Source organism: Dermochelys coriacea, chromosome 3 (genome assembly GCF_009764565.3).
Source record: "Dermochelys coriacea isolate rDerCor1 chromosome 3, rDerCor1.pri.v4, whole genome shotgun sequence".
NCBI lineage: Eukaryota > Metazoa > Chordata > Testudines > Dermochelyidae > Dermochelys > Dermochelys coriacea.
In genome coordinates this window covers 200,822,538-200,849,413 of record NC_050070.1, presented here as the reverse complement: position 1 = coordinate 200,849,413, position 26,876 = coordinate 200,822,538, and the positions used below count along the sequence as shown (strand labels likewise).

The 26,876-nt window shown below is 44.2% G+C and overlaps 1 protein-coding gene across 9 annotated transcripts in view; it reads left to right on the top strand.

The window, feature by feature from the left end:
* LOC119852895 (SLX4 interacting protein) overlaps nt 1-26,876 on the top strand; it is a 130,784-nt gene that overhangs the window by 101,773 nt on the left and 2,135 nt on the right. For all 9 annotated transcript variants that reach the window (XM_038394930.2, XM_038394929.2, XM_043512105.1 and 6 more), the window contains 2 exons: nt 459-547; nt 25,643-25,752. In XM_038394930.2, coding sequence (XP_038250858.1) covers nt 459-547; nt 25,643-25,752 — 199 coding nt within the window. The remainder of the gene's footprint in view (nt 1-458; nt 548-25,642; nt 25,753-26,876) is intronic.

Here is a 26,876-nt window from a genome sequence, read left to right as displayed (position 1 = left end):
ATGTTATGTCCTATTTTCATGCAATACATTATACTGATGTTATAAACATGACAAAATTTTTGAGATGAAAAGATGAATCATCAGACTAGCACAAAGGAAATCATGCTGAATGACTTGCCTGTGGGGTTCCATGTGATTTATTTGTCCAGGGCTCAGGTGGACTAATTTGCAACCTAGTCTTTTCTCTGGAGAACTGAGCTTACTCTGCCCTATTGATAAATGAATGATTTACTCCCCCACCCAAAAAAACCCAACCCCCCCCCCAAAACAAAACAAAACAAGTGAAGTGGGAGGAGAGAGTGGGGAATTGCAAAAAGTGAGGAGGGAGAAAAGAATTATTGTGCATTTTAAAATGTCGGCTGCTTTGATTTACAAAATGTAGTACGTTGCCTTTATAAAAACTATATTGTATACTGAAAGATACATGTAATCTTTTTGGTGTTTGTTGTTTTACACAGAGCTGTGTGTATTTCCAGACAAATTTGTGGTTTGTGTCACTAGACTTGAATCTAATCCCAGTCTTTGGACAAGCGAAAATGGAGCACTGGTATGTATGGAGGAGTACTAGAATAGTCTGATTTATTGTTCAGTGGTGAAACATGTTTTTGTGTAGACTTAGTCATTCAAATGCTAATCTGATATTTTCTAGGGATGGAAAAGATCATCTAAACAATTGGGTCAAGATGTTCAAAATGGGAACCTAAAGTTAGTCTCCTAAATGCATATTTTGTCACCTAAATGGTCTGATTATCAAATGGACTGAACACCCAGCACCTCCTGCTGAAGATAATAGGAACTGCTAGAAGCTCAGCACTTTGGAAAATCAGGCCACTTATTTAGAAACCTAACTTTAGGTGTCCATTTTTGACTACTTGGTCTTGAAACCTTTTGTGTTACCAAATATTAAGATTTATACGGTCCACTGTATTATTTGTTTTGTATATTTTTTGGCATCTCTGTTCTATAAGACAACTCATAAGGGTCAGCGGTGGCACTGCTGGAACAAAATATGCTCCCCTAATAAATTTATGGGAAAAAAGGTATTGCTGGGTAGTTCATTACCAATAAAAATTATTAGTTATATATTTCATCTAGAAGGCTCTATCAGGGTCAACAGCTTATGAATTTTATACTGCAGTTAACCACTGGTTGTCTCATGAGTGCTAATGTTGACCCAGGTGGCCTGTTTTATAACAGGCAGTTTCTTTTTCACTAATGATGAATGTCATAAATACACATTAAGGTCTGTGCATGTATTGTAGGAGTGATTAATGGAAATATTAATTTTAAACATTAAATTTAATTTAAGTCCCTTTGTAACAGGAAAGTTTCTTTCTAACATCAGCTGTGAGGGCTTTATATTCTTTGTTATCTTGGTCCCAAGATCGATAAACACCACAGGATAAGTAATCCAGCAAAAAGAGATGTTTAGGTTGCTCAAAAGAAAATCTAGTAAACTGCTTTTGAAAATATTTTGTTGCCAACCTGAACAAAAAAACACTGCTTTCACAACATGTGTTTTAAAGCCACTCAGACTCCTTAAAGTGGGACTATTTAACATGCATTTTGACTGGAAGAAAAACTCTGTGATTGGGAAGTGAATTATTATATTTTTCTTTTTAAAGTTTCTTGTAAAACTCTTTCCAATTTGAGAGAGTTAATTTTTCCAAAAAGCAACAAATAAGAATTCCTCTCCTTAGTTTCCCTTTCATATGATTCCTATTAGAAGAGGAAAGGTAAGTGAATAATGTACTCCTGTCGAGAATATTTTGATTGTTTCACATAAATATTACTATATTGATTTGAAATTGAGGTAGCTTAAAACTTAAATTCATCTGTACAAATCCCTCATTATTTAAAAAGTAAATTTAACATTTTAAGGGCCTGTTCCATGAGGCTATTCATGTGAGTAAAGTTACTCAGATGCCTAATTCTTTGCAGGATCAGACCCTAAATCTGAGAGTTCTCCCATCAACATAATAAAACCACCTCAATGAACGGCGGTAGCTGTGTCAGTGGGATTTCAGATCCTTTTGTGCTGTTCTAGCAGCAGCGTCTGCTGCTACAGTCTGCCCCACTATGTATATGAAATCCTACAGCACGTGCTATCGTAGTATTAATGCGCTTGCTATGCAGTTTAACAGGAAGTATGCCTGGATTCTGTACTAGACTGCAGAAGCCCCGCCAAATTATCTTCTATGGTATGTTCTGTGATGTAGGTGCTTATTATGACTCTATAGCTAAGTTGTTCTGAATTGGGCTTAAAATAGGGCATGCATTTCTGTTTTTCTCTACACATAGGTGGTCTTTGAGTTTAAAACATCATTCAGTGTTACTTTATATGCCCTTTGAATTTCGTATGTAGTATTTGGTTGGTTTTGTATAATAAATTTTCAATAGGAAGTGTTTGAAATTTGTCTCTGGGTTGTTCAGGGGTTCTCACATTTTATTGTTGACATGTATCTTTAAAACAAATATTATCAGGCAGCTGAACCTTGAAGAGATCTAGTGCAACAGGTTGTTTTTGAAAACAAATCTTTAGGATTAAGGGTAGTTTTTCACTTTTAATCTTTATAACTGAGAGTTTTTTCTTCAGTGATTGGCGCATTTCTTTTTCAGAGAAACTAACAAAGTTAAAAATGGCTACCATCTCCCATTATTCTCAGTGGGAAAGAGGCCATAGGTTTCCCTCATTTAAGATGGCTACCATTTCCTTATACTTGCTGCAGGAGGAATTTTTAAGGTTGTACTTAGCAGAGATGGCCACTGTCTCCCATTGTCCTATCGAGGGTGAAGCCAGGTTGTCCTCAGGGAAGAGGTTCCCTTATGCTGTCATGGAGCAGAAATAAGAACTGTGAGGAGCAGGTGAATTTTCAGGCCTTTGGAATACAAGGGAAAGGGAGGGAAAGTATGTATTTGGGGGAAGAAGTTGGGGGAGGGAAAAATGGAGGCCAGGGAGGAAACCTGGGGTGTGTAGAGCAGGGAGAGAAATAAGGGCCGGTGTGTTGGAGTGGGTTCACTAAAGGAATTGCTGCATGGGAACAGAGTTAAGATTATGGTGTATGGTCTCAGGTGTATGGAAATTTTAGTAGACATAAGGTGTGTGCCTTTGGGTTGGGGAATAGAGGATACTGTTCGTGTGGATCGCGCGCTAGGTGTTCATGTGTAATCTTTGAATAGCAGTGTCTGTTGAGTTGTAGCCTGAACAGTGCATGTCCTTGTGTGCCCCCAACCCAAGGGGCACATTCAACTGTCCCTCACTTCCTTCCAATGTGGGATCTCAGTATTGTTCTTACAAGTGTCATAGAGCCCCTTCTTTGAGTCTCCCTCTGAATGCTCTCACCTTACTCTCAAGATGGCCTTTCTGATCACCATTACATCAGCTAGAAGAGTCAGCAAACTCTAAGCTTTCAGGATCCCAACAAGGGGAAGTCAGGGCCAAAGGTCAAAGCAGGGACAAACTTGAGGCTAGGAGTAGCTAAGGAGTTTGTAGTCAGTTCCAGGTCAGGATTAGAGTCCAACTGAGATTTCAGGGTCCGAGTCAGGAGATGAAGTCCAAAACAAACCGAGGTCAAGCCAGGAGCTCAAGAGCATAGAACAGAAACGGTCATGGCAGCTAGAAGAGATCCGCGCTGTTGCCTGGACACTTCCTGAAACGACTCTGGAGTTTATATAGGGCAGGGAGCCATTTAGAAGCGCTGGGGCTGCTGCCTGTCAAACCGTTAAGGCGGAACTTCCCATGGTCGGTGTCCACAGTGAATCATGGTAAGTAGAGTGCAGGTTGGTTACAGCTGCCACTGAGTGGCAGCCTGGAGATGTTAATTGTGTGATAGCTCTGCAGGCCTGGGTTCTAGACCTGTGAGGTCTTATACAAACTCTTCCGGCTAACCCACCTTGCACAATATTCCACAGAGATAAGGCGGTGTTGAGTCTTCATCCCAAATTTTTCCCAGAATTGTGTCAGACTTCCATTTAAATCTGTTAATCTTCTCATTTTCTTTCCAAATACCCCATTCCTCTCCAGGGAAAAAGAAACGTCACACCTTGGATGTTTCTAGTGTCTTGTTGTATTACTAGAACGAAGCCTTTTAGGCAGGCTCCTCGTCTCTTTATTGCCATAAGTAGCTCTTTTAAGGGGCGGGCCATTTCTTCCCAGAGAATATGTCACTGGATTACCCCATGTTATTTCAATCTGTTTATCACATGGCTGGCACGCCTCTCCCTCCAAACGTCAGAAGCACAGGGTGCCTCCTCTGCAGTTTTTAGAACGTCCTCGTATCTGAGATCTGCAAGGCAGCAATATGGCGTAATCCCCTTATTTTTGTTGAACAACATGCCCTTGACTTGGCTACAAGATCAGGTGCCAGTTTTGGTAGGGTTACGTTACAATCACTATTAGAGCTGGTCACAAAATTTTCATCTAAATGGTTTTCTGACCAAAAAAAAAAAAGTGCTCTTTTTTGCAAAAGCAGAATTTTCCATGAAAAAATTTCAGTTTTGCTGAAAGATTTTGATTTTTCTGTTGGGAAAATTGAAATGAGGGCTCCCTGGCTGCCTTCTTGGAAGCATCTTGTCAATTTCACTTTCAACAAATTTTCTGGAGACAGAGAGCAGGAACACTCAACCTCCCCTGCAGTTCTGGTTGCTGGAGAGGTGCAGCGCCCAGCTTCTCTATCTCCACACCTTCCACTAGCTCTGGGAGCTGGTGAGAGAGAGAGAGCTCCACTTTGTAGACTGCCCAGTGACCAGGCAACCCCGGGCTTCCATAGTCTGTGGCTCTGGGCCAGCCTTGTCATGCCAGGGTTTCCAGGATCCCTGCCATGGAGTTGGGAGCTTGATAGACTTGGGAGCCCTGACTCTAATCAGAGCTTAGATCCCGACTTCACGGCAGCGATCCTGGAAACCTGAGAATCTCAGCTCTATCCACAGCTTCCAAGCTCCCTGTTGTGGACCCAGGAGCTTGAGTGTCTTGGGATCAGCTCCCACGGTCTGTAGCTCTGGGGCAGCCCCTCCAGGTGGACTTCTCAGAGTCAAGAGACCCCAAACTTCCAGACTTCTCGGCTAGCTTGCATCCCAGGGAGCCAGATGGCCTTTGTGTATGGAGGCCCTAGGGTCCCTGGCCCAAGGCAGTCCTCATAGTGGGGCTATCCCAGACCTGAAGAATTTGAGAGCTCTAGTAGCTGCAGAGTGAAACTGATATTTCTTCTTCGAACGCTGTCCCTTTGAGTGCTCCACTTCAGGTGTTGGTGCATCCCGGTGACGTCAATCAGAGATTTATGGCATCAGTATCCGTGCGGGTCATGCATATGCAGCAGGCATCTCATGGTACCAGGTCTAGCACACGCATGACCCAAGTCCTCCAGTTTTACTGATGGAGAAATCTCTCCAACCAGAGCCAGACCAATGGACCTCCTTTCCAGGTACCCCCTCTGCAGGGACAGGAGACATGCCTTCCTCTAAAGGACCGTAGAAGAGGGCGCAGACGTCTCTGCAGAAACATAGGTGGTCTCCTGCCAGGTCACTACCCCTGATACCAACACGTGCTCAGGTGAGCACCTATGATACTCTGGACACCTCCAGCACCACCGAGTCCCAAGCAAAGCAGACAGAGTCGCGGCACAGATGGTAACATGCCTCCTCCATGGTACTGAATTCACCCATAAGGGACCCGGTGCTGAGTGTCTCCTCAGGCACCATGCCTCCGCCCTCGGCACCAACATCATAGTCAGCACTGGTTGAAAAAAACAAGTCGGCACCAACCGCGCCCACTAAATTCTTCACCAGGCAATTTTGGTCGAGGGTTTGGACAACCTCCTTCACCAGGCAGCGCTGTCACCCGATCGGTCCCCATGCTTTTGACACCATCTTCGCCCATTCTGCCACATCTGGGAGTCAATAATAATGGACCAGTGGGTGTTAGAGACCATACAATCAGGATATACCATCCCCTTTACCTTCCGACCACCTACCGTACCCCCCTCTCCGTCCCTTTTCAGGGACCCTTCTCATGAGCACCTGATACAACAAGAAATCAATCATCTTTTACAACTAGGTGCCATGGAACAAGTACCTTTGCAATACATGGGGAAGGGGTTCTACTCCCACTTCTTCTTGACGCAGAAGAAGAATGGGGGATGGAGACCTATCTTGGATCTCAGGAAACTCAACATGTTCGTATGCACTTAAAAGTTCAAAACGCACTCACTGGGCACGATACTTCCAGCGCTGCAAAAGGGGGACTGGTTTTCACCCCTCAACCTCCAAGATGCTTATTTTCATATTACTGTACACCCCACTCACAGGAAATTTCTGCGTTTAACAGTAGGACACAAACACTTCCAGTACAGAGTACTACCGTTCAGCCTATCAACTGCACCAAGAGTTTTCTCCAAAACCCTAGCGGTAGTAGCGGCACATCTGCGCAAACAGGAAATAACGATTTTCCCTTACCTGGACAATTGTCTTCTCAAAGGCCCAACTCAACGAGAAGCATTGGACTCAGTCCAGACGACGATCACACTATTCAGGGATCTAGGACTACAGATAAATGAATGAAAATCCACTCTAATCCCTATCCAACAACTGGACTTCATCAGGGCACATCTCGATGCCATAGAAGCCAAGACATCCCTGCCCCTGAATAGATTCACAACTCTGACAAACCTTATCTCAGAGGTAAGAATCAGCCCCCAAATACCAGCTCATACTGTCCTGCAACTGCTAGGGCACATGGCAGCTACAACGTTCATGGTACGACACACAAGACTACATATGCGCTGTCTACAGGACTGGGGGAGCTTGGAATACATACCAAGCCTTCACAAACATACTGTACACCCTGTGTCCTGGACTCTCTACACTGGTGGACAAGATCGGAAAATGTATGGATGGGCATCCCGTTTCAAAAGGAACCCCCATCAATAGTAATCACAACAGGCACCTCGCTGATAGACTGAGCGCCCATATGCACGTGCGCATGGTTCAAGGCAAATGGTCTCCTGCAGAGACTCAGTTACACTCAGTCTATTAGAACTATGTGTGGTCCGCAATGCCTGCAGACGCTTCCTACCGCACATAAAGAACAAATCCATTCGCATCATGACTGACAACATTGCCTGTATGTTTTTCATCATTTGACAAGGGGGTGCTTGATCTCACTTGCTGTGCACTGAAGACATGAAACTGTGGAACTGGTGCATACACCACAACATAAACATTTCAGCCTCCTACCTTCCTGGCTGTCAGAATGCAACGGTGGACATGCTAAGCAGGTACTTCTCTCGAGACCAGGAATGGGAAATGAATAGGAGAGTTTTGCTCTCCATCTTCCACCGGTTGAGCACTCCCCCAATCGACTTGTTCGCATCCCCAGTGAACAGCAAATGCGCAATGTTCTGCTTGAGAGTGGGGCTGGGACCTCGGTCACTCGGGGTCGCCTTTCTCATCACATGAGTTGCATAACTCATGTACGCTTTCCCACCGATTCGAATGATATCGCATATGGTACACAAAATTCGAACAGACAAGGCCAAGGTTATCCTCATAGTCCCAACGTGGCCCAAACAAGCATTGTCCCCTTACCTGATGTGCATGATGATATACGCTCCTCAAACAGTTCCTCATCGTCCAGACCTGCTGTCTCAGAATAACGGTCGTACTCTTCACCTGAATCCGGAGAAACTCCACCTACATGTGTGGCTCCTACATGGTTCCATCCTGGCGAACTAGCCTGCTCGGAACAAGTTAAACATGTGTTACTAAACAGCAGGAAAGTGACCAGGAGGAATACTTACTTTCAAAAATGGAAGAGATTCTCCTCCTGGTGTCCCGTAAAACACTTGACGGCCTCCACAGCACCACTACCATTAGTGTTGGAATACCTACTGGAGCTGAAACAATCGGGTTTAGCAACAAGCTCGATCAAAGTCCATCTTGCAGGCATTAGAGCGTTCCAGCATGAGATTGATGGGAACTTGATCCTCACGCACCCTATTACTAAATGCTTCCTCACGGGTCTCCAGAACATTTAACCAGAAGTTTGCCAACCTACCCCTGCCTGGGACCTCAATCTGGTGTGGAAATGCCTCACCAGACCACCATTCAAAGCCTTAGCCATCAGTTTCCTGCTGCATTTTTTTCACGAATGTGACCTTTCTGGTCACCATTACTTCTGCCAGACAGGTGAGTGAGATCAGGGCGCTCATGGCCGATCCTCCCTACACAATATTTTTCAAAGACAAAGTCATGCTACATCCGCACACAAAATTTCTACCGAAAGTAACATCAGCCTTTCATATGAACGAACCAATCCATCTGTTCTGTTTGTTCCCTCTGAAGCACCTGGCCTGAGCCACTGTCAGGGCTGGATGGACCATTGGTCTGACTCAGTATGGCTGTTCTTATGGTCCCAAAAGATATACTATGCAGTTGCTGTATCTGTCACAGAAAATATATTTGGTTAAATCAGTAATTTAAAAATTGAATTATAAAACACTAGATGAAAAAATATGATAGACACAAATCATCATGGATTCTGCAAAGATTGTGCCACTTGAATCAACCAGAATTCTTGAAGTTGTCAACAAAAGAACAGATATAGGAAAATTGCTTTTTTTTTTAATGGACTTGCAAAAGCTTTTGACAAAGTCCCTTGCAAGAAACTGTTAAAAAAACTAAGTCGTCCCACACTAAAAGGTATAGTTTTCCCATGGTTTGGAAATTGGCTGGTAGATTTTCAGCATGGCAAAGGGTAACAGTTATGTATCCCAAGGATCCATACAAGGAATGCTGATATTTAGTATATTAATGATCTGGAGAAGTGGATGAGCAGTGACATGGCATGATTTGCATATCACACACAATTATTTACCATTGACAAGACAAGATAAGACTGTGGAGAACTTCAGAGAGACCTAGCAGAGCTGCATAGAGGGGCAGCATGATGACAGATTAAATTCATTGTTGCCAAATTCAAAGTAATATATATTGGAAGTAACAATTTGAATTCCTCATACACTTTGTTGGGTTGTGTGTTAACTGTAACAAAAATGGCCTGGGTGTCATAGATAATTCAATGTATTCTGTTCAGTAATTTCAGTCGTCAAAATGCAAGCAAAATGTTAGATGCATACAGAATTAAATAGAAAATACTGAACATATCATAATGCCAATATATAACTCAATAGCATCCACTAATTGGAGTACTGTATGCAGCTTGGGTCATGCAAACCCCAGCAAGATATAGCAGAAATAGAAGGGGTCCAGTGGATGGCAATACAAAAGATTAGGTACATGAAAGGACTTCCTTTTGACGTGGTGTTGAAATAATAGGGACGCATTCCTGCAATCCTTTATTGAGGTGAGTAATCCTTTCTCATGGATACTTCATTTGACTTAAATCTAACTACTTGCTTAAGGGCTGTGCACCTGAGAAAAGTTTTGTGGGATCATATAACTCTTTTTCAATACCTAAATAACTTTACATTTTAATGGAACGCTCAAAGTAAAAATTGACTGCATTCTTGCTGTCCCAAGGGCCTCCAGCAGATAACCAGCAGGATTGTTTTGTAGAGCAAACTATCCTCTTACCTTCAGCAGAAAACTCCATAGCAATTAATGAGAAATAAATTCTATATCTTGACTTCAAAATAAACTGAAATAAATATAGTATAAAGAGACCAAATATCATGGAGGGATTTTGGGCAGACTCTAATTTCTACAGTTCAGTGCTATCACTTACATTCAGCCCTTATGCAAACACACTGCTGTCAGACTTTGCTCACCACTATCTCTACCCTTCCCCATTCCTCTATTCACATGGAATAAATCAGTGCTTTTCAAACTGCGGGTCACGATCCAGTACTGGGTCGCAGAATGTAAGGCACTGGGTCGTGGCGGCTCTGGTCATCGCCACTGATAGGGCCATTAAAAGTCCCGTCGGCGGTGCTGCCTGGCTAAGGGAGGTTAGTCCCTACCTGTTCTAACACTGCCCTGCGCCACGGGGCTCCGCGTGCTGCACCCCCCACCCCCCACTGAGCACCAGCTCTGCACTCCCATTGGCCAGTTCCCAGCCAATGGGAGCTGGGCGGGCAGTGCTAGCAGGCAAGAGCTGCGCAAAGCTGCTTGCGTACCTCCACCTAGGAGCCGGACCTGCTGCTGGCCACTTCAGGGCGCAGTGCAGTCCGCGATGCCAGGACAGGCAGAAAGCCTGCCTTAGCACCCCCGCCGCGCCACTGAATGGGAGCTGCCCGAGGTAAGCCTGCACCCCAACCCCCTGCCCCAGCCCTGTACCCCATCCTGTACCCAAACCCCTCATCCCCAGCCCCACCCTAGAGGCCTGTACCCCCAGCCCAGAGCCCTGACCCCCTCCCACACCCCATTTCTCTGCTCCAGCCCTGAGCCACCCCCCCAACCCAGAGCCCCAGCCCTGTACCCCATCCTGTACCCAAACCCCTCATCCCCAGCCCCACCCCAGAGCCTGCACCCCCAGCCCAGATCCCTGACCCACTCCTGCTCTCCAACCCTCTGCCCCAGCCCAGAGCCCCTCGCACACACCAAACCCCCTTATCCCCAGCTCTGCTGGGCTGCAGGCTTCAACAGTTTTCTGGGTTACCAGAAAAGAAGTTTGAAAACCACTGGAATAGATAATGGTTATAAACTGACAGAGATTGAGTTTGAGGATGTCTATTAAATTAGTGAGAGCTCTACTACTTTTCACTTTATTTCTTTCCCAATTTATATAATCTAATTCATATTAAATAAAATGAAAAAGAATCTGAAAGTAAAAAGTTTGTCCTTGGTAGTAATATTTCCAGAGCTTGATTGTGCCATTATGATACCAGGCTAAGACCTGCTGGTATTGCCTGTTTTATATGCCTTGCCTAGATATAAGTGGCACGATCAAGGATATTACTGTTAACCTTTCTAAGGTCTCCTACAGTCATTTCACATGGTATCGTAGTTATATAAACAATGCCTTTCTTTTACCTGTTGGTGTATTTTTTTTCTAAGTTTTAGTCTTATCCTTTTATACTAAAAGCTTATTTTTCCTGGCAAAATCAGATTTTTTTTTATAAATGAATCATAGTACTACGTAACTTGTGTTCTTTAATCAATAGTTTGTTCTGTTGTTACCCAGCATATAAATCCAGAGCAAAGGGAGTAACTGTTGTCTGTATAGAAAAATGAACATAAAGGATATCCAACTGTTTACACTATATGTAGTGGATGCTTCAGTAAATATAACATTTAGACTTATCAGACAGGTGAAAGTACCCTATTTTCAGCTGACTCAAAGCTACAATACAGGATTGCATTACTTTTTCAGGAACCCATGTAACATTTTGCTGTTAGTCAAGAAGTTCCCTTGTCTTGAAATGTGTAATAAAATAACTAATTTTTTGCTTTTATTTTACAAAAAGTCATTTAGAGGAGAACTTTTACAAAGTCCTTTTGCATACCTTTTGGAGGGAGGAAACTTACAACTGAGGGAAAATTGGTTAATGGTACAGGTGTCAGAAAAATACTGCTCTTTTATTAATACAAAAAAATCGGGTCTGGGTATGGTTTAAATCTGCCTTTAATTTCATTAAGAGAAGTTCTCAGATTGACTGAAAAACAACTGCCTTTTTCTCCTTTCTCTTATCATTGCACAAACTCACCACGAAGATACTATCTGTGAATCCACAGTTCTGAGTCTTGTGGCATCAGCATATGAAATCAGGAGTGATTTATAGTTCAATCAGTTAACACTGATTAAACATTAATTAACATTTTTGCCTTCAAGTGAACATGTAAAATGTGTATCATATGTGTCTTAAAGCACATCAATATCACGTTTGTTTTAACCACCTTTTCTTCTTGGCATTAGGAGTGTCTGTACTTGATAATTTCTGTGTTCTGAGTTTCAAGTTGTTAAACTAATTATTAGTGTTACAATATTGTAATTTTTGATAATATATAGTTACTTTATTTTAATTAAATTTCATTGGGAGTTTTTCCTATTTATCGGTTGCCCAGCTCCATGCCACTTTGAGTAACTCCAGAATCAATAACAATTAGTTTGAAATATACTGCAAAATTTCCTAAACTTGTATTAGAAAAATTCTGTGTTCCTAATCATTCTGTTCTTTGCTAGGGAGCACCAAATTCTGATGATCACACTCTTTGTTTTTAATATCAGGGGTTTTTAGAGTTCTGTCTAATGTTGAAACTGTTGAAACATGGTGTGTGTACTACTTCTTCTGTTTGATACCTGTGTGGACTATTCTCATGTCAAAATATCCATCTCCCTTTTGGTGTCAATAAGAGAGTTTCTGGGACATTAGAAGGTGATTATCATGAATAATACCATAAATGGGCTATTTTCGACTGAATAGCCATGACAGAATAACTTATAGATTACTTTTTTTAAGTGACCAGTGTGTTTAAGTAACTCAGATTTTGGTACCCAGCTTGAGATATCTTATAGGGCATGGTATTCAGAGGCAGGTATTCAGCAGCCCTGAAAACAAGCCTCCTTTAGAGTGTCCAGTGTTGCTGGCTCTCACAATTTTATTGTAAGTCTCACCACATTTCATGTTTTCCATAAAGCACCATCCCTTGAACGCAACTCTATTCTGAGAGAACCTCGCTTTCTCTCCAAAGGAAAGTAAGTATGTGGCCTTCATGGTCCTGGAAAAAAGCTCAAAAATATGTCCCAAATGCACCTTAAAGGCTCAGAAGGCAAATAAAAAACCTATTCTTTACTTTTGTAAATATCATGATTTTTAAGCCAGTCTCCTGGTTTTTGGGGACCTGACTCCTGATTTTTGAGCATGCAGGGTTGGCAATACTTGGTTTCTCAATTTGGTCACCCAAATTCACCAGTCATTTTTTTGAAAATGGGAGTCTTATGTTTCTGAAAAGAGCTTTACTGGGATGGGCCTAACCTTGCTCTAGATAGTACAAAACAACATAGGAAGTTTGGCAAGTAAAGTATTCAGTTATGGAGACAAGTGAGGGTGGATTTTGATACTTGGTAGTGAAGACTTCTCAGATGGCTTCCAGAAGTTGTGCATAGTGTCCTGTGTCTTGTATCGTGCAGGTCAATAGGCCTACCTACCCCAGAAGAGAAACTGTCCAAGACCCATGCTTAACAGCAACAATTTTTTGAGTTCATCAGATTGTTCATCCAATTTCAGTCTGGCCAAAAGGTTGTATTATCAAATCCCTCAACATTTCCTAAACATTTGCAATCTGAACTAGGAAACAGTTCCCATTAGCAAGAGTTAGGGGATGTGATCCTTTTAGAATGTTTAGCAGCGCATCAGTGGCCTGGAGATTAAGACCATCCAGTCTTTTTAAAACTTGGCATAAAACAAAATTGTGTAACTACAGCCAAGGAATGGTGTAGCTTCAAATTAGCCAGCAAGTAGAAAGAATGTTACTCTTTTGGTACTTGAAAGCCCTCAAGATTTGGTGTCCGGTGAAACTTTCCTGTCTGTTACTTGTCTTTCAGGGAAGAAAGCTTATGTGCACCTGCTTAGGGTATGCTGGACTTTCATAAATAGAATCCAGGGCACAAGAGCGTCCCTATACTTGGGGAAATGGGATATGGAGACTTGAAAATGATACATTCTCAGGGTAGGGAGAAAAGAACAGTGGGAAAGGGGCAGTGTCCCACACTTTCTTCATGAATAGGGTGTTCAGTTGCCATAACTTGTGAATCTTGGGATCAGCCAAAGTCTAGGACCATCATGCAGTCAGAGGCCACAAACCTGTTGAGGCTCTTCGACTGGCTGGGAGCTCCCTGTTTTGAGCTACAATTCTACACTGCTCTCACCTAGGACTTTCAATCTTCTGATAAGTCAAGCTTGGACCATCTTTGAGAGCTTATACCTGGTCTGGGACATTCTCCATCTGGGACGTAGGGATGGTCAGTCACTCACCCTTTTGTCCCTTGACTAGGAGGAGGCATTTGACAGAGTGGATCATGGGCACTGTCCAGGCATTCAGTTTCAGTGTTCTGTTTTCAGGGTTCCTCCAGGTGCTATATGCCTCTGCAGTTTCTGGTCAAACTCAAATGGGCCCTGACCGAACCTGTCATCTTTGGTCAAGGAGTGCATCAGTGTGCCCCCAGTCTGGCCTTCGTCATTAAGCCCTTCCTCTGTCTCCTCCATCAGGGGTTGGTGCTCCAAGAGCTGGACATGCAAGTCCTGCCAGCATACTTGGACATTTGCCTCATGGGCCAGAACCTGTGATACCTGGTGTGAGTTGAGACTTGCCAATACATCTCTTCGGCAGCCTCCCCATCCAAGTCAGTTGGGTCAAGAGCTCTGGCCCGATGGTTGGAACTGGGTGTCAGGTAGGCTTGCTCTCACCTGTGCTCTGTGCCATCCAATAGGGCGTGGGTTTCCTGCTCTATCTTGGCATCTGTGTCTCTACTACCAAGTCGTCCCTGCTGGCTAACTGAACCGATTTGGAGGCCCGTGTGTCTGACCAGCTGAAGGCATGGACAGGGTTTTTCTAGTGCCTTTCCCATTGATGCAGGTCCCTGGTCATCGAGCAGCTGGTTCTCTCTGTGCTCTAACCCTATCCCTTATTGCCCTGGCCAGTTTCCAGAGAATGGTCCTGGAGATCTTCTGTCCAGGGAAATAGTGGGCCTTTGCGTATGTTCTGAGCCTCTCCCTAAAAGAGGACGGTCAGGACGTGGTCTGTGTCAGGAGCCAGGTTCATACATTCCAGTTCCAGGCCTTGTACATGCTCCTTTATAGTGCTCGTAGTCCAGCCTGGAGCCTGCTGGTGTACACTGCCCTCTGCCACCGCTAAGGGCTCCAATATGACTAGCAGCTCTTTTACATCAGCCTGCAAAGTCTCCCCAAAGATCTGTCTGAGTAGCCAGTCTTTTATTAGGATCTCTGAAGGACCTGAAAGCATTCTGTGAGAGCAGGTCTGTAATGGTTACTGGAGAGAAGACCTTTTCCTAGAGCTCCTGCTGCACAATCCCCATCCTTATTCACAAGTGGTGGAGACCCCTTGGGTGTGCTGGAGGTTGATCCTGGCTGGTATCACCAGAATCAGAGACCTCCTGGACCATGGCCGGTGGGTCTGGGTGGACTTCAGGGTGCTCACCCAGTGCATGGGGTTGACAACACCTTGTCTCCCCTTCTATGTGCTCCAGGAGGTGAAGGCCACTCTGCCCTCCAGCTCTCTTGCATATCTTATGCGGGTCATGCAGGAGGTGCACCCTGCCTTCCTGGCCCTCCAGAGCATGATGCCAGGACCCCTGCCCTGTGAAGCCTTCAGTCACCTCCAGCACACTATATAGTATCCAGCCAGTTTGCATCCAAGTTGCACTCAGGGAACTTATCTATGCACTCATGTTGCACACTGTGCATTTTCTTGCTGTTGTTTCTTGCCCTGATAGCAAACAGCAGGACATCCTTCCACCTAGCGAGGATGAAGACCCCCCAGTGGGCCAGCCTCTATTCAACTCGAGTCCCACAGCTCACTAGGGATATTAGTTGGTGGCTCTTGCATGAGATTATGAGCATGGGCTTGGATACATCAAACACATGCCCTTCTGCAACAAGAGGGAGACCCTGGCACATGCCTACCTAGTGTGCCAGGTTGCAGCCCCATTTCCATCTCCTCTAGAATCCCTTCCTGAGGTTCTGGCTGCACTTCTCCCCCATGTCTGTTCCTATACACATATCATCCAGGCCTCCACAAAGTCACAGGACCCTCTCATCAGTCTCCTCCTGGAACTGGCCAAACTGGCCATCGGTCCAGGAGGAGGCAGCTTGACAGCAAGGTTCTCTGTGCCTTTGGGGCCTACTTCCATTTCTTGATTATCTCGTGGATCCATGCAGAGTTCCTTTGGGTGGCTTCCACCTACTCCTTGGACTCCTTTGTGGAGCCTTGAGCGCTGGGATTTTCTGCTCAGTGCCCCCTGCCAGTTCCCTCATTTTGACCCTTTGACTTAGACACCCATTCCTCTTTGATCATGTGTTGTCCCATGGAATCACTTGTTGTGTTGGGCTCTGTGGCCCCTCCCTCCACTGAGGTGGGGATTGAGATTTTTATCCTGGGTGGGGTTTGGCACACCTTCCCAGAATTGAGATAGGCTGCAGATATATGGTCTTGACTGTGTATCTATGGTTAGGACCTCTCTAGGCAGGGTTTCTGTGTTAGAGTCCTCCAGCAGTAGAGACCAGAGCTTAGTTCTCCAGTCCACACATGGCCAAAAGCTCGGTGCTATGGCTAGAGTGATTCTGGACAGTGCTCTTAGCCATCTCTCCATGAGCATATGTGGCTGGGAGCAGTAATCAGTGAAGAGCAGCCAGAGCCAGAGGCTCTGGGACAGTATCATAGGAATAACACCAGAGCCTCTTAGGTATCTCTGTACAGCGCTGGGCCCAAGCTCAGAAGGGGGTCCATAGCACTCGCTTCCTCCCCTCTTGCAGCGCTGCAGAAGTGGAGGCTCTGAGAGCGAGCGGAGCAGCAGGGATCCAGCATGGGAACTGAGAACCCAAGGGACCCTGGGAACTGTAGTTCCTTGGCCAGCTCCTTGCCTAGAGAGCCAGCCCTGGAGCAGGGACAGAACTACATTTCCAGCATTCCCTTGGCCACTATCAACAGGAAAGGGAGAGGGAAAGAGTGGGGAAGCTGTGAGACCCCATGTGCTCTAGCTTGCTGTGAATGGGGAGGTGGCTGCTAGAAGGGGGTGGCACTGTGAATGGGGAACAAGTATGCCCAAGGAGTAGAAGGCTTTGGCACAGATACCACCCTTAGAAGACTTCCCCAGACTGGCTTAGGGATGCTGGTGTGACTTTGCCTGGCAGCCCCCAAAGAAGGAACTGGGTGGAATGAATGGACAGTGCCCCTCTCTAGCTGAAGCCTAGTAGGGAGGTATGTGGACGCCACCAAGAGAAGTTAAAATGAAAAGTAAGGGAGGGGAGGTTCTACTAGAGGACATGGGCAGCTTTAGGCACAGTACCAGGCACGCAGGAGGATTTTCACTTCTGAGCCATGGAAGCAGAAATTGACTTTTCCTTTCCAGATTTATCCAATATTCAGCAAGGGAATCTAGCACCTGCCTTCCAGATTTGAACACCCTCAAAATTCAGGAATGCTCAAGCTCAATTTGGGCAGCTGTTACTTCATTTCTCCCAAATCAAATATACTGCTCTACTGTAATTTGCTGTAGAAAAAGTAGGATAAAATTGAGCAACAAATGCTGGGGTCTTCCCAGTGCTAACTAGGACTTGAATTGCTATTTTCAATAGCCATTGCCATTTTTTTTAGTTTTGTTTGTTTAAAAAGAAGACTGTGATATTGCATTGGCAAATTCTCCACAGAAATGAAGAGTGGAAGAAAAGAATAACAAAGGCATCTCAACTTTTCCTCATTTATGTAGGACAGTCTTACACTATGGATCAGATATCTCCTTCTATCACACAAGCTGAAAAATTATTCCACTTGTCTGCAGTTCTGTAACCATGCAGGAACCAGTCCTGTCTGTGTGCATCCAAAATTCCTGCTGAATTCAGAAGTGCCTTGCTTTTGTAACCATACTACATGATATTTTCAGCCTGGTAAGCTAAGCAGGAGGCCTCTCAGAAAAAGTTAGGTGCCGTAGGAAGTGTTGCTTATTCACTAGGTAACGTGAGACCTTCCTGTTGCAATAGTAAACCAGTGCAGCACAGAATGCACTTTGCTCCTAGAGTCTAGAATGGGGTCCTTTGCTTCTTTACGCAGCCCATTAAAGACAATGAAAAGACTCCCAATTACTTCAACAAAAGTTATACACAGGGTAACTCCCACTTACTGCAACAGAACCGGTTATACACAGGGTAACTCCACTGTCTTCACAGGGTCCTGGTCCCACAGCGGAGGGGTGGCCATGTGAGCTTGTTGCAGAGCTGCTGCTCAGGGATGGGAACCTCCTGGCACTCCAGCCTCCTAAATCATTCAGGCTGCACTTTCTGCACGACTACGTGCTAGCTGAGAGGAGCGTGGGAATTGGTGGTCTCTGCTGCAGGTGATGGGCATCTCAGATACTTAAAGTCATGGCCTAGAGGAGGGAAGCGCCTAACTCCAGCGCCAAGGGCCAGAGCTGAGACTGTAGAACCCCTAGTGCTGCCATTGCAAGGTTCAAGCATGCTCAGCCTTGGAATTGCCACCTCTCCCTTGCTAGCAGCTGCAGCTATCTAAGGCTGGCCTCTGGCAATTGGCCCCGTGGCTGTTAACCGGATAAAGAAACTGGAGTTAACCTCAAGGAACCGAGGTCACCAGTAGGAAAGGAATGTCAAGGGGAGCAGGAAAAGAGGAAGCAGATCAATCTTGCAGGGGGAGAATAGCCCCAGCTGGCTAGGGAGCATGTTCAAGGTAGAAGAGAAACAAGCATAGAGAGAGGTGGTGGTGACCAGGCAGTAGAATCATAGAATCATAGAATATCAGGGTTGGAAGGGACCCCAGAAGGTCATCTAGTCCAACCCCCTGCTCAAAGCAGGACCAAGTCCCAGTTAAATCATCCCAGCCAGGGCTTTGTCAAGCCTGACCTTAAAAACCTCTAAGGAAGGAGATTCTACCACCTCCCTAGGTAACGCATTCCAGTGTTTCACCACCCTCTTAGTGAAAAAGTTTTTCCTAATATCCAATCTAAACCTCCCCCATTGCAACTTGAGACCATTACTCCTCGTTCTGTCATCTGCTACCATTGAGAACAGTCTAGAGCCATCCTCTTTGAAACCCCCTTTCAGGTAGTTGAAAGCAGCTATCAAATCCCCCCTCATTCTTCTCTTCTGCAGACTAAACAATCCCAGCTCCCTCAGCCTCTCCTCATAAGTCAAAGTAGACTAGCATGTAGATGGGAGCAGAGGGAGAAAGGCTGGTGACTTCAGGTTCCCAGGGGCTAAGTCCTCACTTTGGGGAAATGGTGTTTGCAAGTGGCTTGCTCAAATGGCAGGATGAGCGCTGAGGGAGGGATTTGTCAGAATTGATCAGGTATCTGCTGGCTGTGAAACTTTATTGAGCTGAGACCAGAACCACATACAGTGACGGTGACATAGAGTGGTACTCTAGATATGGCTACAGAAGGTCTGAATGAGGAAGGAGATAAATCTGTGGGGAGTTTCCCCTCATCATTGTGAAATTACTGCTCACTGTGGACACTGGTAAACCCACATGGATATACAGCTTAATGAGAAAAACTGGGGGCTGAGGGAGCTGTGTATGGCAATGCAGATAGTCATGCAGAGGTGTGTGATCAAAATGAAAAATGTCTCTGAGATTCAGTACTGGGTATACTATGGCACCAATGGCACTGCCATACCAGGCCCACACTCGGAGCCCACAACGACTACATGGGGGCTCAGAAATATGTTTGGCACCAGGGCCCACAAAAAATTAATCCAGCCCTGGCTGACTCCCACTCATTGCCTTGACAGTGCACGCTGCCTGCGTGTCGTGGCGTACACAGCCCCAGGGAGGGAGAGGTGGAAAAGAGTAGAGTGGGGACCAAGCAGCTGCCTTGCAGGGAGCGGGAGCAGCCAGGGTGTTGTGGGATCATCCCGCCCCCAGCAGTGCTGGGCTGAAGCTCTGCCACTCCCCATCCCTGCTGGGCAGCTGCTTGGTCCTTGCTTTGCTCTCTGGCTTCCCCTGACTCTTTGGGGCTGCATGTGCAAGGGCACCAGGGCAGTGTTCATCAAAATCTGGCTGTGCTCATGTGACCAGGAAGCAGCTCTCTTCTGATCCGTCTCCATTGAAAACCCTGCAGGCTCTCTGATAGCGTGATTGCAGACCGCTGTTCAGCAGGCAATGGGTTCATGCTGATCTGAGCTGTTGCCCTTTGTAAAGGGAGATGGGGCTTCTGTTTGCAATAGAGTGCAATAGACTACCCCACAGATTGCTGGCATAGAGAGGACTAAGGAAGTTGCCCCAAGAAACTCTGGGATTCATCTGGAGGATTTCTTGAACCCAAGAAAATCAAGCCGAAAGTCAAGCTGGGGCTGCGCACACAGGAAAGCAATAGGGCTCAGCCTCTGGGTCCCAACTTAGCACAGGCTCAGGGTCTTGCCCACAGGCTCAGGGTCTAACTGATCATCATATATGGGGTCAGGAAGGAATTTTCCTCCAGGTCAGATTAGCTGAGACCTTGGGGGTTTTTTGTTTTCCTCTGCAACATGGGCCACGGGTCACTTGCAGGTTTAAATTAGTGTAAATGGTGAATTCTCTGTAACTTGAAGGCGTTAACCCATGATTTGAGGACTTCAGTGACTCAGCCAGATGTTTGAGATCTATTACAGGAGTGAGTGGCAAGGTTCTGTGGCCTGCAGTGTGCAGGAGGTCAGATTAGATGATCATGATGGTCGCTTCTGACCAAAGTCTATGAATCTATCTAGGAACAAAGGCTCAGAGCCTCCAGGGGCCTAGGACTGTAGGTTTGAGCCCAAGGTTAACACAATTGGTATGTGGCCACAAGGGGGGGTTAAGCTCGAGCTACACAGCTGTGTAGACTTAGTTACCAAGTGAGGCCCTGTCACACCAACACATGTTCACCAAATATGCAAATGAAGGCATCAATTTCATTTGCATCAATTCCAGCTTTTTGGATTTTCAGCCTTAGTGGTGAAGAGGCCTTGGTCTCTGCACCTCCCTTCTGGCTCTCTTCATCCGGCTCCAACTTCTTGGCAGTGCTGCTCTAGAGAACCTGTACGACTAAGAACTCCCTTGTTTGCAACAAGCTATGGAATCCCTGGGGATGGAAGAGGAGGAGAAAGAGAAGAATGAATTTCTGCAGTATTGAGGAGCTGATCTGGGCCCAAATATAAAGTCAAAGAACTTTATCTTTCATGACCTCTTCCTTTCTGCTCTTCCAGTGCACAGGCACATACAGAATGTGAAGGGAAAAGCATTCTCTCCAATAAATGTTAATGTCCAAGGTACTAACAATATCCAGGTTAGTTCCCTCTTTTAATAGAGATGGCCGTAGCTGATCCCATCAGATTGTGGATTTTGTCAGACCTGATTACCCAAATTAAGGGCACTCTCTCCCCCATTCACATGAAAGGGATTCTCCAACTCATGTGGAACCAAATAAGTCTTGTTTAAGTACCTTTAATATGAATTAGGTTGGCCCTCAGAGAAAGTCATGTTTTTACAATTGTAGCACTTAATTAAACCACAAGGAATAACTATTTCTGCTAGTTTATCTTAGTTCAGTTTATCTAGCTGTGTGGTATTCAGTCTTTCTTTTACTATTTCCCCCTCTCCCCCCCATTTCAAAAGGCGAGAGCTCTGTAAATCTAAACAAAATTACATGCAGCATCTTTCTCTGTTCTTGCCTTATGAGAATATTCTGGCTTGGCCTGCTCATCAAGTGACAGCTTGATAGAGACTATTAAGAGAAAATATAAGACAGTAAGTCCCAAACTACAATTTCAGTGTGAGTGGCTGAAAATGAATGCAAATTACATCGGTACTCACTACTAGAGATACAGGGCCAAATTCTTCTCTTCTCTCAGTTACACCAGATTAAATCAAGTTACAGCCATGAACTTAGTTTTAAGTGACCTGTGTTTAATTCCAGGCTGTATCCTAGGCTGACCCGTTGCGTGACCTAGTTCCATATCTGTAATATGGGGATAACAGTACTTCCTTACTCTCAACTTTTATCAGTCTTTTCTGTTGAGATTGTAGGATCTTCAGGGCAGATGTTGTCTCGGATAGAGCCCAGTATAATGGAGCCCTGAGCTCCCATCTGGGACTGCTTGGCACTACTCTACCACAAATAATAATGATTAACTGACTTCATAGATATTTTCTATTAAGTTTCTCACTTGATGAGCAGGTCAAGACAAACGGATAAAAATCTGTAAGTGCAGTTCAAAACCAATAAATTTCCTCCACCAGAGATAGAATGTAATTATCCAAAAATCCATTGTTTTACTGTAACGTAACCAGGCTGAACACAGAAACAGGCTGAGACAAGCTAGAAAGAGACTGAAACCAAACCAGGGAAGAGGGGAAGAGTTGTTTGCTCAGGAAACAAACCTTCCTTTCAATGCAACATCCCAAATCTTCGACGCAAGAAATTTCATTGTCTGTATGAGCTGTATTGTCAGGTCTATTTCCTAAGTGCCCAACCCTTTCTATCTTCTTTGGGATAATTAGCTGTGGGGATATTTTCACAAGTGTGGCTCCATAAATAGTTCCTTTAACAAACCAATGTTAAATGTCTGTAAACTAGACTCTTCTGTAATTAGTTGTGGATGGTAATCTCTTAGCATCCTTGCTTTTGCCAGCTGTTTCACTCTAAATTAGGGTTTCATGGAAAAGAATTGATGGTTAGACAATCCTTGAAGCACTCATGATGCATCCCTAATAGTTTTGCCTCTGTGCAAAAGTCTTAAATAGAGCTGCGTATTGCCTGCTGAAGTGAGGTGGTAGAAGCCATGTATGTGGCTACGGGTAGAATACATGTACATAATACTAACTTCAGAGAACTCTGCTTGTAAGTAGTAACTTTTTTTTCTCTGTAAGCCTGATTTCTGAAGGCCCTCACATGCAGAGATTTAGTGACAAAAAGGAGTGAGCTGACCCTAGAATTTTAAGAACACAAGATTTCTAATGGGTCTTGACAGTTCAAGGGCTAAAGAAGCATTTTAATCTTTTGTGCCCACCCAGTCTCCATACAAATGTAAATATCTTTCTTTAACTATTTGCCAAGAAATCTGGTTTTAATTTGTTAGCAGCAACCCCCATTTCCCGCAGGTTTTTCAGAGTCATGTCACAAGTTTGGCGGCACTTTGACGTTTTTCTCTGTCACTGTGTCATTGTTTATATGATGTCTGTTTCTTCAGTCCTCCTTTTTATGCCTGGAATATTTTTCTTTAATTATTTCACTGGCTAAAAGGAATTTGGGATTACTAGACAGGATGAGAATAGATTAGCCTTTTTTCTTTCCTCAACAAGCCTTGAAGTTCCCATAGGAAATAAATAATATTCCCAAAACATACAGCGGTTTTTATTTTTTTAAATTAACTAAAATGATTAGGCCTAATAGAGAACATAAAGGAAATATCACCAATAATAGTTGAGTGTCTTATTGGTATATGTAGTGTCCACTATTGTTATTTATGACCTTTTCTGTCTTCTATTGTGGACTTATTCCAGCCTTAGGGAGTTTACTTTACTCCTAATAGCAAAAGGCTCTCTAGTTCCCACAGAGTCATTCAGAGACTGACTCATGCTCCTTATGTTAATTGTTCAGCTCTCAAAATACAGCACTTACAGGGTGTGGCTCCAAGGGGAACATCCACTGTACTTATAGGGCATGTTCAGAAGTGTTTCACATATAAATCATTTTGTTTTTTATTTTTGATGCCTTAACCCTTTTTTCTCACGGTTTATGGGAGAAGTATTTGAAAACAAAATAGAAAGGTCTCAGGTAGCATAATAATCTCTCAGGATTTCACCTCTGAACTATTAATTTCAAACCAGGCTTGGGTCACAAGTGAAATGATATTTGTTGTCTCAGTGTTTGTCTGGGACCTTTTATCGTCATTCCAAAACCACCATACAGTCCAGGCAAGTATGGTTCTCTGTATAGATTAGAGCTGAGATTCATTGGCTGACATATTGAGTATGGGCAGCACCTGTGTACAGTCTTCCTTTGTCTACTTTGTACTCTCGTGTTTCTAAATGCTACTTTTCACCAACCATTTACTTCCTCCCCCCACCCAACCTCCCCTCCCAAAAAAGCACCTAATGGACAAGTGGTCACATCTCAATTGGCCCCCTCTTTGGCAATCTCAGCAGAGTGAATGAGATTTGACACTGTGCTACCTCAACAGCCTTAGGGTTAATCTCTACAGGGCAGAGTGGAAGCATATTGGTGGGGCAGCATAGGGAAAACACTGCTGCTACCCAGTCTCTAATTGTTCTTTGGCTAAATAGGACTTCACTCTCCAGGACCGTCATCCAGAAATTATTGGGTGAGGTTCGCTGGGCTGTATTGTGCAGGAGGGCAGACTAGATGATTGTAAAAGTCATTCCTTGCCATAAAATCTATGAATCTGTGAAATTCACTTTACAATTAAAAAATAAAAACCAAACCAGCTCGCCCTCACACAGACCCCCTTACAGGGCTCCCCTCCCTGATAATGCGCAACCTTATAGGAACGCATTATATCAAATGGGGGAGTTTGGGCAGGTATTTATGATTCATGTTAAAATAATTGGGGTTTGATTTTGAGATTGAAATTATGTGTGTATTTGCCTGCAGTTACTTTGTGTGTACATTTCTACAAACGTGCATGGAGAAAAGGTGCCCATGTTTGGCTCCACATGGCTTTGTGAAACTATTAATGCACGCACAATTGTTCATAGAATTTACATGTGAAAATCAGGCTCATAACATCTGCACTTTTTTTAACTAACTACCCAAATGGCCAGATTTCTTCCCCCACCCTTCCTTTCCTCTCCACTCACAAAGCAGGAAACTGTTTCCACTGAGTCATTTCACTGGGGAGAGAGGTGAGGTTTGGCCCCCTCCCAAAGAACAGGGCTAGTCCCACAGAGCCATCAGGTTCCCAAATTATGTCACAGGCACTGGTCATGTACATATTCGCTTTGTGCCTCCACAGTCCCTCTTGACTTTCCTCGGCTCTTGTTGGCTGCCTAGCAGCATAACTGCCCCTTCTAGGCCCACAGTCCAGTGCAGGGGGCATAGTAAGACTGCAGTCTCCCCATCTGCAGAGGCTGGACCCAACGGAGTTCTTTAACTAGATTGGAGAGGAACAATTCTGCGAGAGAGACAATTCCCACCCACCCCAATGCCATTTCTCTTCTTCCCCACCACATTACTCTGCCAAGTTCTTATCCCTTCTGTACACAGCCTCAAAAGATTACACTGATGTAAAGTGTCCGGGAGTTAGCAGTGAGGTCAGCAAACAGCCTAACTCTGTGTAAAATTGGTTCATTGTGAAAGGAAATGCTCACAGCTTGAGGAGAAGAGCATTTCCCTTTCTTTTTCCCCATCTCCAAATTATATAAAACCATGGTACTGCTGTTAGTTGAGACCAGAAAGAATCCCCCTGTGGTCTCAGAGTGGCCAACCACGTCAAGCCCTGATCATCAAAATGTTAGTATTAAAAGTTTAACCCTTGCCTTCTTAAATTGAGTAAGTAATACTCTGCATATTTTTAGTAAATATGGAAAGTTATGAGAATTCTTCAGAGAATAAGGGTATAGACCACTGCGCCACTCAGTCTCTTCAGAAAAAAACTGACAAACACACTGTCTGCAACAGAGATTCCTGGCATTTGTCACAGTTTGAGCCACAAAGATGTCAGATATTTGCCAATGGTTTCCTCAGATGGTTTGGAATCTACATCCTTTACATTACATTCTTGTTTGTTTGTGGTATATCTTAACATACAAAATATGTGTAGTGGGAGCCTGAGAGGGGAGCAAACTGACCAAGGTGTCCCAAATATTATAAAATTAAAAAGAATTTTATTCTGAGCTGCTTTTCTAGGCTGTTCAGATTAAAAATAATAAAGAACATCTGTAAGTCATGGCATAGCAGCGGAGTTTTATTTTCAGTAATAGAAGCTTAATGGCTCACATTTTAAACCTGTGTTTTCTTTTGGAGCAGAAAGAAAAGCTTTCTAGTGGGACCTCTGAATATTTTGCTGAATCTACTGAAAACAAAAAGTGTAAGATTCCTCCGACTCGACAGATAAAGCAAGACATCTTGCAAAAGATGTACGTCTACCTCTTTTTTTTCTCTTTGTAAGATGTCAAATATATGATTTGACAATGAGTAATGCAGTCTGGCATACATAGTGAAATGTCAAGTAACGTGCACCCTTTTCTGTATATATAGGATTACTGTAGGCTAGTAAACATAGACAGGCAACTGACTATGAATAAGCATATAAAAACACCCATTCTCATTTTATAGAATACCAGATACAGCCATTACAACCCACTTGTATCCCTCGTAGCAACAGGCAGAACCAACATGCTTCCTCTAAAGAAAATTTGAGCCAAAACAAATACATGTGATGTTTGAATCTGGTGGAAAACATTTTTTAAAAGATTCACAACCCCCCCCTCCTCCCCGCCCCCCTTGTGTTTGTGAGTCTGCAATATACAGATGGGAAAGAGGGTCGGGGCAAAAGGTTTTTTAAGCCTGCTTTGTGTTCCCCCATTCCTGGGCCAGCTGTATATCAAACTGGTCCTCTGGTGCAAGTTAGAAAAGCCAGTGGCCCTAAAGGGTTATTACAGCACCTGGGGATCAATGGATTGCAGTGAGTCCTGGCAACACCCCCTTTAGTCCTAGTCACATCCCCTGTGCTGGCTACAGAGAGGGGATTAGGATGGGAGCCGCTATGCTGGCTCTACATCACTGGAAGGTTCCCCATTTCTGAACTGATCCTCCCAGGGCAGGACATATAGCTTTAGACCTGTTTTGCATCAGCAGAACAGCAGAAAGCAGTTTCAGCAAGGGAGAAGCTGTGCTGAGATCTTAGACTTTAAATCCTACATATGCAGCTTCTGTACTTCTGCATCATGTTAGTCTTCCAACCTATGTGAAGTTTAAATTTGTGTGTAACCTGTGCAGTTGAACAGTGTTTATGTACTGACACTCCATCAAGTCTCTTGTGATTCCATTTTCCTTTAACACCTTTTGGAATATCATCCACTTATTTTACCTAAGTCCTTCTCCAGATGAACAAGCTTGATATCAGCTGGGTAATGGTTAAATTTTAGTAATACTTTGAAATGTACAAGGAGAAATTCCAGAGAAACATTCTAAATTAGATTAGAAACTAACTCTCCCTCTTTCTCTGCATGTTGTGCATATGTATGTATGCATATGGCTT